The sequence below is a fragment of the Pyrus communis genome, chromosome 4, assembly GCF_041283825.1.
Source record: "Pyrus communis isolate YQ-2024b chromosome 4, ASM4128382v1, whole genome shotgun sequence".
In the NCBI taxonomy this organism is placed as follows: Eukaryota; Viridiplantae; Streptophyta; class Magnoliopsida; order Rosales; family Rosaceae; genus Pyrus; species Pyrus communis.
Window position 1 is genome coordinate 3,069,879 of NC_142568.1, and position 11,579 is coordinate 3,081,457.

Consider the following 11,579-nt stretch of genomic DNA (forward strand, 5'->3'; position numbering starts at 1 on the left):
ATTTTCTTAAGAGGAATATTCAATTTAATGTCTTCAAGCATTTGCTGGTTGGAGAGTTGTACATGTCCCAAGTTTTCTTTTGCAACTTTTATCCCAAACATCGTGGCATTATCACATTGGGTTCTACAACATGGTTGCGATTTCATTGCAATGATGCAGTTCGCATATCAAATTTTTTCTGGCCTGCAACTGGTTATATATGTATATTTATGTCATCATGTGATGCATACCATGTTGTAGAACACAGTGTGATAATGCCATGGTGGTAAGGGAAAAAGTTGGGAAGTGGAGTACTGTACTTTTGTCGTTTACGTGTCTGACGATAAAACCTGAGTATAAGAACATGTTCTGCTCTTTTTGGGTTCAAAATGAAGTTACTGTATGAAAATTGTATGTCTTATCCCATGACTTGCAATGGTTTCTGATGCCTAGCTATTTTATTTATTTGGCAGTATTGAGATCTATAAGCACCATAAAGAAGAACGGATTGCTCGCACTTAGGGAACAACTGCCCCTGGTTTGCCTTACGTTGATCAAGCCATAACCAATGCTGGAAATTGGCTAATTGGAGGTGACCTAGAGGTTCTAGAACCTATAAAGTACAATGATGGCCTTGATAGCTTTCGATTGTCTCCTGCACAACTCCGTGAAGAATTCACAAAGCGTAATGATGAGGTTGTATTTGCGTTTCAGCTGCGAAATCCTGTCCACAATGGACATACTTTGCTGATGACTGATACCCGTCGTCGGCTTCTTGAGATGGGCTACAAAAACCCCATTCTATTGCTTCATTCATTGGGAGGCTATACAAAGGTAGATGACATTCCACTTAGTTGGCGAATGAAACAACATGAGAATGTATAGAAACTTTTTATTTGCTGAAAGCCCTATCTAAATTGTGTGTTGCTTGTACTGATTCTGTTCGATATTGTTCTAATGTTTCCTTAGGTTCTTGAGGATGGTGTCCTTGATCCCGAGATGACTATTGTTTCCATATTTCCCTCTCCCATGCACTACGCTGGCCCAACTAAGGTGCAGTGGCATGCAAAGGCTAGGATCAATGCAGGGGCTGACTTTTACATTGTTGGTCAGGATCCTGCAGGTATGGGTCATCCAACTGAGAAGAAAGATATGTCTGATGCCGATTATGGAAAGAAAGTATTAAGTATGGCACCTGGATTGGAGCGACTTAACATCCTTCCCTTCAAGGTATGTAAATTATCTGGCAGTGATACTATTTGCCCTTCTTGTATGATATCTTCCGTCATCTAAGTTATTCCCTTGCAGGTTGCTGCTTATGATAACAGTCAAGGTAAAATGGAATTTTTTGATCCCTCGAGGCCTCAGGACTTCCTTTTTATATCTGGCACAATGGTACGCGTTCTTTTGATGTTGTTTCCGACATGTTTTTTTTACTGTTCTAATTAGCAATTCAAAGTAGTATTTAAAGAAAAACACATTGAGTTTACGTGCATAATCCAAGTTTAGTTTATCTGAAAGACATTGCAAATTACTATGACAGATGCGAACACTTGTAAGGAACAAAGAGAACCCTCCCGAAGGATTCATGTGCCCTAGTGGCTGGAAGGTGCTAGTCGACTACTATGATAGTTTGGCTCCTGCAGACGACGGTAAAGTCCCAGAAACAGTTCCAGCTTCGGTGGAGTTGATATATCATATTGCACTTGCACTGGTTGGGAGATAGCTAATTTATTCTTCTTTGTGTGATCAAGATTATCTGATTAGTCTCATTCCTGTGATCAAGATTTCCTAAGATTCTTTCACCTTTTTCTAATAAAATCGTTTGAGGCACTGGTGCAGAGAAACGATACTCACCTCAACTGTAATTAGCGCCGTGTGACTGCATCTTGGATCACTGCATTTGTGCACGCCCGCGGCGCATTGTATCATATATGGTTTTCTTCTGTAGAACATTAGATTGTGCTATGCCCTTAATATGGCAAAATATTCCTATACGGTATACACTGGTTATGATTTAAGATGCTGGATCCAAAAGAAAAGCATGATCAAATTCTCTAGATTTCTTGTCTTGGAGCATATATTTAGTTTGGAACATTTTTAGATTTGACAACCAGCATCCAATTGCTCCAGACTATTAGGTAGGGGTTCGAACTTGAGTTCAATGTTGGGTACTCTGCCTTGGCCAACTACTCTAACCCGTGTTTGCTATCCCTCATTCGACATCTGAAGGTGGGCTTACTAGGAGCTGGTACGAACTTGAAAACCCAACTTATGGCCCAATATATGGCTGCACACCCAATGCACGCAACCAATTGTCCCCAACTTAATCGCTATGTATTTGCAAACCTGCCCAAAAGTTCCACCGTAACCACCCCAAAATAATTCGTTCCTCTGACTTCCTCTGAAGATATTAATCCTCTCCAAATCCCTTGAGTTAGACTCATTAAACACGGCGAAACACAAATATATTGAAGATCAATGTGTTGTACCTTCTAACACCAAATATTCGTCTATCCCTGAACTGCAAGAGCAAGAGCACAACTATCTGGAACAAAGCTTAGGGTAGAAGGTTCATCCATAGAATGTTGGTGATCACCGTTCGACCCATGGACGAGCTCTCCATGAACTATTTGGCAGGCTTATCGGTGGCGAGACCCAGAGCAGCCATTGTGTCCATAATCAGATTCACCCACAGCAGCTGGATCGCTGTTAAATGTACTTCACCGGCCAAGGCGGCTGCATAAAGTTGATCGCAAGAGTTGCAACATTTATTTTATTGTGAGTTGGAATTGGACAAACTTTTCGATGTTGGCAGAAACTCCACTTCCCCATCTTCAAACAGTTACCAAAGTTGCAAAATTGTCATCTAAAATGACAATGTCTGAGCTCTCCTTGGCAACTTCGGTGCCCTGAATCCCCATCGAGAGTCCTATGTCCGCTTCTTTGAGTGTGGGCACATCATTCATTCCATCACCTGTCACAACAACTACATAGCCTTTCTGTTTCAAGCCTTGCCCCATCAGAAGCCTATCAAATGGCTAAGACCTCACCATCACGTGAATTCCATCAACTTTCTACATTCTTTACTCCAGTGTGTAGTTGTGAAATTCTACACCTTCTACCACTGCTTCCTTGGCTTCCTCCTGGTCAGGCCGGAGTATGCCACACTTGATAGCTATTGCTTTAGCGGTGAAAACATTATCGCCAGTGATTAATTCCACCTGCACCTCGGCAAGCTGGCAAGCTTCTACTGCTTACCTCACTCCTGGCCTATATGGGTCCTTTAGACCTATCAATCCTAATAGGATCAAACTGGCAGAACGTTTTTAGTCTTGCTATAAAGAGATATACCGAGGATTCATATTGCAGGGTTTTCTTATTGAGCTCGAAAGCTGGAGGAGTTGCTCTGAATCTGACAGTTGCATCGCACGTAAGTAATGTCTTCTGTCAGTCTTTAAATTATGTTTTCCCAACTATACAAAAAAAAAAAAAAAAAAAAAAAAATCTATGTTAAGATCTCTAATATTTTCTTCTCCATTGCGGAATTATGAGATTGGATTTGGAATTTAATTATTTCAATTTGTTTTTCTGATTTATATTTCAAGGTCAGCCGCCAAACTGTGTCCCTTTTGATTGGTTTTTGTTACTGGATTATTTTTTTTGTTGTTTTGGATTTAAGCTGTTATTCAATGTCGTTTCGTATGAGTTATGCTTTCTGCACCGTCCTTTTTTGTTATTAATGTTGGATTGTTGGCTTATGAATTAAGAGTGGGTTGCTTTGGATTTTAATCTGAGTGGCATGCGAAGAGCACTAGATTTTAGTTTGAGTGGGTTGCTTTGATCACTGGATTTTAATTTAGAGCACTATCTAATCAAATGAAGGGCCAAGAGTTTCTGTTTGAATGATGGTCCTAGATCATTGTCTTGTATTGCCGATCTTATATAGCATGATGATTTTAAGTTAGAACAAATGTGTTTTCGTGTACAGGACAAGCTGTGGATTAGATAGCACAAACTGGATGGAAGACAAGATTCTGTGAAAGAAAGGGCAAGAAAATCTGATGAACTTTCTTTGTTGATCTGTGCATGTAAGAGCTCTTGCTGATTCTTTTGTTTTCTTTTGTGCATGTAGGAGCTCTGTACGTAGAGTTCACAATACATGCATAGTTTTTCATCGTTCTAGAATTTTTTCGTTCCTATAAATCTTTTCCTGTATTTATGAATTCTAAATAAATGCAAATCACACAGATAATCAGAGTGGATAAAGTTATTGGCTTATATGCACTAATGAAATATGGTAGCCTTTCATGTAACATCTCACATCGTCCAGGGGAGTGATCCTTAAATGTATATTCCCATATGTACTTAGCACGAGGCCTTTTGGGAGCTCACTGGCTTCGGGTTCCGTAGGAACTCCGAAGTTAAGCGAGAAGGGGGCTAGAGCAATCCCATGATGGGTGACCCACTGGGAAGTTGCTCGTGAGTTCCCAAAAACAAAACCGTGAGGGAATGGTAAGCCCAAAGCAGACAATATCATGCTACGGTGATGGAATGGGTCCGAGAAGTGATCCGTCCCGAGCCGGGATATGACATTTCATCTCCCCCCAACGATTTTATTAATAATGATGTTGTTAAAGCAATTACATGCTCTATCAAGTATGTTTTATATATAGTTGTGGTAGTTGTAAGGGAATGAAATATTTATCCAGATAATTGGTAGTTTAAATACTTAACCTTTTAATCAAAGCCTATATATATGCCAATATGTTTTGTAAGTAGCATCAAATAATTAATTGCTTTTTTCTTGGTAAGTAATGTTTACACTTTCAGTTTAACAAAAAATGATATATTGAGATAAACTTGGAACCTAATAAATCAATATTAGCAAATTCATAAACTTATTTCGTGACTATCACGATATTGTTTCAATATTCTACTTTTGCTTGCAATTCTGTTCTCTCTAAGACATTAATGTGCATTTTTAGTTTTTAAGTTTCGCCGCTAAATACCAACTGTTTGATTGTGATCTCTCTTTGAGATTGGATATATGATTTAAAAATTCTCTTAATAAATGTTAATTGTGATTCAATTTTTTTTTTTCAATCATGTAGGGAGATGCAATCTAAGCTACTGTAAAAGACGTCGACAATGCTTTAGTTGATCAAAAAATAGAAACTGCATGTGTGTATTATGAGAGGAAATGGAGAGCAATATGTCTTAGTTTTGGAATGTACTGGAATCAAAGAAGCTAACTCAAGGTGCTAGCTTTGAATTTCCCCGAAATATCTTTTTTTTTTTGATTAATTATTTGAGACATAGGAATTCTCCATGTTTTATCTGGAAGTTGAAAATTTAAATTTGGGACTTCTTCCATTTAGTTATTTGGGAGTTGAAAATTTAAATTTTGGACTTATTCCATTTAGTTATTTGGGAGTTTTAATTTATAAATGCGGATTTGTGTTTGTTTGGCCAGCTGCTATTTCAAAGCTGGAGGAGGCATTGTTGATTGATCATGGGAAATATGATGCTCTGTGGTGCTGGAAAATGCTTAAACAGCTTGCGGATTATGCACTCTGGACCAGAATGAGGCAAAGGTTCCAAAAGGTGTTGCAATGCTTGCAGAAGTCTTTCAATGAGGTACATCCACTTACAAATCTCAAAGAAACTGTATTGTTTTTTTGACTTTCAATGAGGTACTTCCACTTACAAATCTCAAAGCAACTGTATTGTTTTTTTAACCTTTGATGTGTGATAAGGAGGGTAGTGAGATCGACTGCATAATTTGTAATGTGAGTTTAGTGACTTATAAAAATTACAGCTTAGCTATCGATTTTTGAAATTCCTGTGCAGAGTAATTGATGTATATAATGCTATTCAAACGTTCTTATTATTGTCATTGTGTTGTGCTTACTGTGTGTGTGCTTAGCTTAATTATAAATTAAGGGTGGTTGAAAATTAGAATTTTATTTACGCTGTTTGTGCAGAGAAGAGTATCTCATTACAAGGAACTCAATTCAACATAACATTTACTACTCTTAAAAGCATTCTGTGAATTCTAAGCACTCAATCCTTAATTTTCATCTACTTTTTAGTTTCTTTATGTCTAGGTGATTTACTTGGTTTGTAACCATTAAATCACCTGACTTTATATTTACATTTGTGTTTCTAATTGTTGATATCATTAAAACACTATTATTCAGGTTATTAGATTTTATGCTATGTGTTAACATATTCATTTTAATAATTACCACTTGCTTTGATACGTTGAAAATGCTAATTTTGTGACAAGAAAATAATCTTATTTCCTGTTTAATAAAACTCGTAATTGGAGAAACTGTTTGAAGAGAATAATGTTACATAATTATTCAAGCAATTTGTAATCTACAACAACACGCAGACATTACTCGCTAGTTAATAAACTAGAAACACAATCCTATTCAAATTGGATAACCCAGTCAGCCAAAGAATCCCCACGTTTTGTGACAAAATCAACATCAAATCAGGCTCAAAAGGTGGCGTTAGAAAGATTGGGACGTCTTAGCAACTTTTAGAAGGAAGTTCCTAAAATCTTGAGGCTCACCCAACTAGGGAAACTGTTGCACTTCAAGAAGTACATAATATATTTTCTAGACTGCTAATAAGTTTTTTATTTTTGAAAGAACTGCTAATAAGTTATTGAAATGTCTCTTATTTTTTTGGGTTAAATAAAAAAAAGCTCCAAAAAAAGAAATCTCTGAAAAAAGTAAAATAAGGAGGAAGTCCATGATTTCTTTGGACGTAATTTTTCTGAAAAAAAGTAAAGCTTTACTATACTTTTGAAAAGCTCCAAAAGGATTGTATAAACTAAGTCTAAATTATTCGAACTATCGTCCGCAACAGTAAAAATATAAACTTTGGATAATGTTTGTATTCCTCCTTTTTTGAGGAATGAGCTTATTTCACTTTTAGATAATATTATTTACCGTAAAAATTTATAATTATCGTAATCAATTAGTTAACATGTTGGTTAACCGTATTCCGAAACACGGAAAAAAATCATTGGATCGTTTTATTTCTCAATCTTCATTTGAAAAACACTTGCAACAAATCTATTTGAATAGGAACTCGTTTAGTCATTTAAATGTATAAAATAAATGAACGGTTCATTAGGAATATGTTACTTAGTACATAAATAGTTAATTATTTCAATATATATGAATGACTAAACAATATCTTATTTGAATAATTTTTTGTATAATTGATCTTCAAATAAAGACTAAGTAATCGAACATTTATGATATAAAAAATACGTTATTTGCATGTGGAATAATAAACTCATTCCGGAAGGAGAAATGCGAGTATTATCCAAACTTAAATGATACTTACAGATGGTCTAATGAGTTTTATTTTATTTTTTTCGGTTTTGTTGTAGAACTTTTATAAAATGAGCGTGCTTAATTAACATGAAATTGTGAAATGAATTTTCTTTCTCACCAGGTGCACACCTTCTAAAGAATAGACAACAGTGACCGGTTGTCACCATGTTTTTCAGTCACAAATGACATTACATCATTGGAACTAAGTTTTAATTATATTATAAACGAAATATATGTTGAACATACTTGCATCCTACAAATATATGATGCACAACAAAGTATAAATTACATTACTATAGAATAATAAAAGAATTTAAAAAATATTAAACAAAAAATTATGTAAAATTATGACTTACACGAACGAGCAGTGTTGTTTCTGAATTGGGTCTTCAATCCTTCAAACTGAAAATCACTTCAAATATAGTTCTTCTTCGACTTCTTCCACTTGAGATAGCTGAAATAAGTGTCTAAGGAACAGGAATAGACTTGACAACCCAACCAATTGGCCAAGATACTGCTGCAATACCAACACAAGCACCCCACTGCCCCCAATTCAACCTTTCTGTATCTGCAAACTTCTTCAAAAACTCCACCATCACCACCTGCAGCAAAATAGTGACACCAATAATCCCCAGAAACAACTTGTTGGTGTGGATTCCTCTGAACACATTCTTCTTCTCAAGCTTCCTTGCATTGAACTCATTGAACACCTGGCACAGCACAAATGTGTTGAAGATCAGTGTGTCCTTCACCTTGTCATCCACGCCGAAGATCGATTTTCCCTTGAACTGCAATGTCAGGAGGATTGCAATCTGGTAGAGTGCTTGAGGCAGAAGGTTCCTCCACATTATGTTGGTGATCAGAGGCTCTGTCCTCCCGACCGGCATTTTCTTCATGAGCTCTTTCGTTGGCTTCTCTGTGGCGAGAGCCAGAGCACCTAGTGTGTCCATGATCAAATTCACCCACAGTAACTGAACAGCTGTTAACGGGACTTCACCGGCGGAAATTGCTGCCACAAAGTTGATCACCAGCGCTGCGACATTGACGGTGAGTTGGAATTGGATGAACTTCTGGATGTTTTCGTAAACACATCTTCCCCACCTCAAAACTGTGGCCACCGACGAAAAGTTGTCGTCCATAATCACGATATCTGAGCTCTCTTTCGCGACTTCTGTCCCTTGAATACCCATGGAAAGTCCGATGTCAGCTTCTTTCAATGCGGGCGCATCGTTCGTGCCATCCCCTGTCACTGCCACCACATGGCCTAGCTGTTTCAAGCACTGCACCATGAGAAGCTTGTCAAATGGGGAGGACCTTGCCATCACACAGATTTTGTCCACCTTCTCCATTCGTTCTTCAGGCGTGTAATTGCGAAATTGCACGCCTTCAATCACCGCGCCGCCGAAGAACATGTCCTGATCAGGCTTGAGTATCCCGCATTCTGTGGCTATTGCTTTAGCAGTGAACACATTGTCGCCTGTGATCATTTTAACATTCACCCCTGCACGTTGACAATCTTCAACAGCTTTCTTCACCCCTGGGCGGCATGGATCTTTTAACCCAACAAGGCCTAATAGTGTCAATCCATCTTCTTTTAATAAATTTTTATGTTCTTGATCATCCACTTGCTCTTTTACCTTAATTTCTTTGTGTGCAAAAGCAATGCATCTGAGGCTGCTCGCCGCCATACCTTGGATAATCTGCTCGAATTTCAATTTCGAGTTCTCATCCATATCTTTAAGAACTCCAGATGCATTGTAGTAACTTGTGCACATTGCTAATACCATCTCTGCAGCTCCTTTCCAATGTGCTTGCACAGAATCGTCCGCCTTCCGCTTCATCAAAATCCCACTTCGTTTCTTCTGCGAATTGAAGGCCTCGACATAGAGAGTGCTACAACTCTTCACCATTTTCTGCATATCCATCTTAGCCCCATGCACCGCCCACGAAAGAATCGCCTTCTCAGTAGGACTGCCCGAGGTTTCAATTTCCGAACCCGAATTAGGCCTGAACACACTACCTGTTGTGTTTAGAGCAACCCCTTCATGAATCAAATTACGAACAAAAGGAGATATAGATGAATACGCCTCTTCTTCCACGGGTTCCTCGCCAAGCCAAAACTTGGTCACCTTCATTTCATTCATGGTGAGAGTGCCTGTTTTGTCGGTACAAATGACGGTGGCAGACCCCATCGTCTCACAAGCAGAGAGCTTCCTCACCATCGCCTTATCTGCCATCATTCTCTTCATCGAATAAGCAAGCGTCAAAGTCACAGCCAGAGGCAGGCCTTCCGGGATTGCCACCACAACAATTGTAACTGCAGCCGCCACAATCCCTACGACCGCGTTTAATATGTCGTCAACTTTAGTCTTGCTGCCATTATACTCCCGGTTTCCATTCTCGTCCTCTGTATTTCCAGTGAAATACCTAACCATCAAGACAATCAGGACTAAAAATGCAACTACCAAACCGACTTTACCAATTGATGATGTTAGCTTGTTAAGCCGAGCTTGCAGAGGCGTCTCTTCACCATTGTCGTGGCTGATTTGGCTCATCATTTCGCCCCATGTTGTGTTCATCCCAACAGAGGTGACAAGCATCCGAGCGTAACCATCAGCCACTTTTGTGCCGGAAAACAAGAAAGGATTCTGGTGGTGACTAATTTCGACATGATCACTCTCCCCTGTCATGCTCGATTCGTCTACTTGTAACGAATGGCCTTCTAGAAACAATCCATCGGCCGGAACTTGGTCTCCAATCTTTAAACAAATGACATCACCAACTACTATTTCGAATATTGAAATCTGCTGGCGCCTGCCGCCTCTGACGGCTTCGATTTGGACATTGTCGCTCACTTTAGACAACTTATCAAATTGTCTGTTTTGTCTAAAATTACTCACAGCAGATACAGAAATTACCAGAATGATTGCGAGAAAAATGCTTCCGCCATCAATCCATCCTTCCTTTAGGCCGTGCACTTTGATTCCCAAGCCGAGAGAAAGCGCAGCACAGCCTAGGAGGATGAGAATTGTGAGGTCTTTGAAGGCCTCCAACACAAAGTGGAAGAACCCTTTTGTTGGTGGCTTCTTGTACGTGTTCGAGCCGAATGCCTTGAGTCTTTTCGCAATGTCGTCTGCTGGATCATCGCCGCCATGGACTCCGTATTCTGCGTCAGTTTTGAGAGCGGACGCAATTTCTTCAACCCCTCCCAGCTCCTGAAGCTGGTCGAGGTTTTTCTGCTTGACAAGGTTAGTGAGGGTAGTTTGATCAATTTGGAATAAGCTTTCTGATGGCTCAACAATAATGGCGGCATAAGAAGGTGATCGAGATATTTTGGTGTTTTTGTATTTTGGTAGGGAAATGTTGAAGGCTCTGGAGCAGTAGATTTTGGCAAAAGCCGAACGCCAATTTCTTTGGTGTTTGCTAAGAGTGCTTTTCTGAACATCGAAAAGCAGCCTGATTTCAATGCAACCTAGTTTTGCATGCAGGGTGGTAGACATGCTTAACTGGAAAGTGCTTCAAAGTTTATAGATAGTAAGAGATGAAAAGACTGGTGAAGTGAAAATTGCTACAAATTTGGGGATTGTTATGGATGAAAAGAGTGCTTAATTGAAAAATGCTGCGAAGTTTAGAGATTGTTGAGAATGCAGTATGCGGTATGCATGCATGGATTAGCTCCGTGTGTGTGTCAATGCATCATCATTCAGTACTTATAGCAGTCCTAATAACGGCTACTCGTTTCCTACATAGGAGAATAAATGCTTTTCTTCCTCCTCTGTTACTTCGCAAACGTAAGCGTGTTACCAAGACACCTCGCATCTTTATCGACAAGAATTTCTCAGGTGGGCCAAAAGTCAAGCTTAAATTAAATGCATTGCCAAACAAAAGCGATGAGTTTGCTTGGTAATGGATGCAAACTGAAGGCTCCACGAAACAAACAAGAAGTAGGATCCAAAAGAAAATAAGAGCGAGGCTCCCCGAACTCGCTGGACACGTACGAATTAGTATAAGAAAGTAATTGTTGATGGGTCCCACTAAGAAACTTTTTCTCTCTTCATCACCCTTACCCCTTCTGTTTCCGATTACTTGAGTGCATCTTTTCCTCAGTCAGCTGCATCGGACAGCACTTCCACCATGAACGAGCTCCCTATTTTCCTGAAATCTCCAATCCTGAAACGTTTCGGTTTTAATTTCGTGAAATTTGTTGAGACTGATGTTGAACTTCTTCGGGATTTACGCGAG

At 39.0% G+C, this 11,579-nt stretch overlaps 1 protein-coding gene and 1 pseudogene across 1 annotated transcript; one reads left to right on the top strand and one right to left on the bottom strand.

Annotated features, from left to right (window-relative positions):
- The first annotated feature begins 452 nt into the window (after positions 1-452).
- On the top strand, positions 453-1,956 carry LOC148697307 (ATP sulfurylase 1, chloroplastic-like). Its single transcript, XM_088692315.1, has 4 exons — positions 453-858; positions 949-1,209; positions 1,288-1,374; positions 1,523-1,956. The coding sequence occupies exons 1-4, from the start codon at positions 730-732 to the stop codon at positions 1,703-1,705; spliced, it is 660 nt and encodes a 219-aa protein (XP_088548441.1). The 5' UTR covers positions 453-729; the 3' UTR covers positions 1,706-1,956.
- A 5,442-nt stretch (positions 1,957-7,398) lies between these two features.
- On the bottom strand, positions 7,399-10,974 carry LOC148697308 (putative calcium-transporting ATPase 13, plasma membrane-type pseudogene; annotated as a pseudogene).
- Positions 10,975-11,579: the final 605 nt, after the last annotated feature.

Excerpts from the sequence above, each read along its gene's own strand:
- LOC148697307 (XM_088692315.1), top strand. The coding sequence starts at position 730 with ATGACTGATACCCGTCGTCGGCTTCTTGAGATGGGCTACAAAAACCCC. Across the intron at positions 1,210-1,287 it reads TTAACATCCTTCCCTTCAAG|GTTGCTGCTTATGATAACAG; the intron begins GTATGTAAATTA and ends ATTCCCTTGCAG. Across the intron at positions 1,375-1,522 it reads TTTTTATATCTGGCACAATG|ATGCGAACACTTGTAAGGAA; the intron begins GTACGCGTTCTT and ends TTACTATGACAG.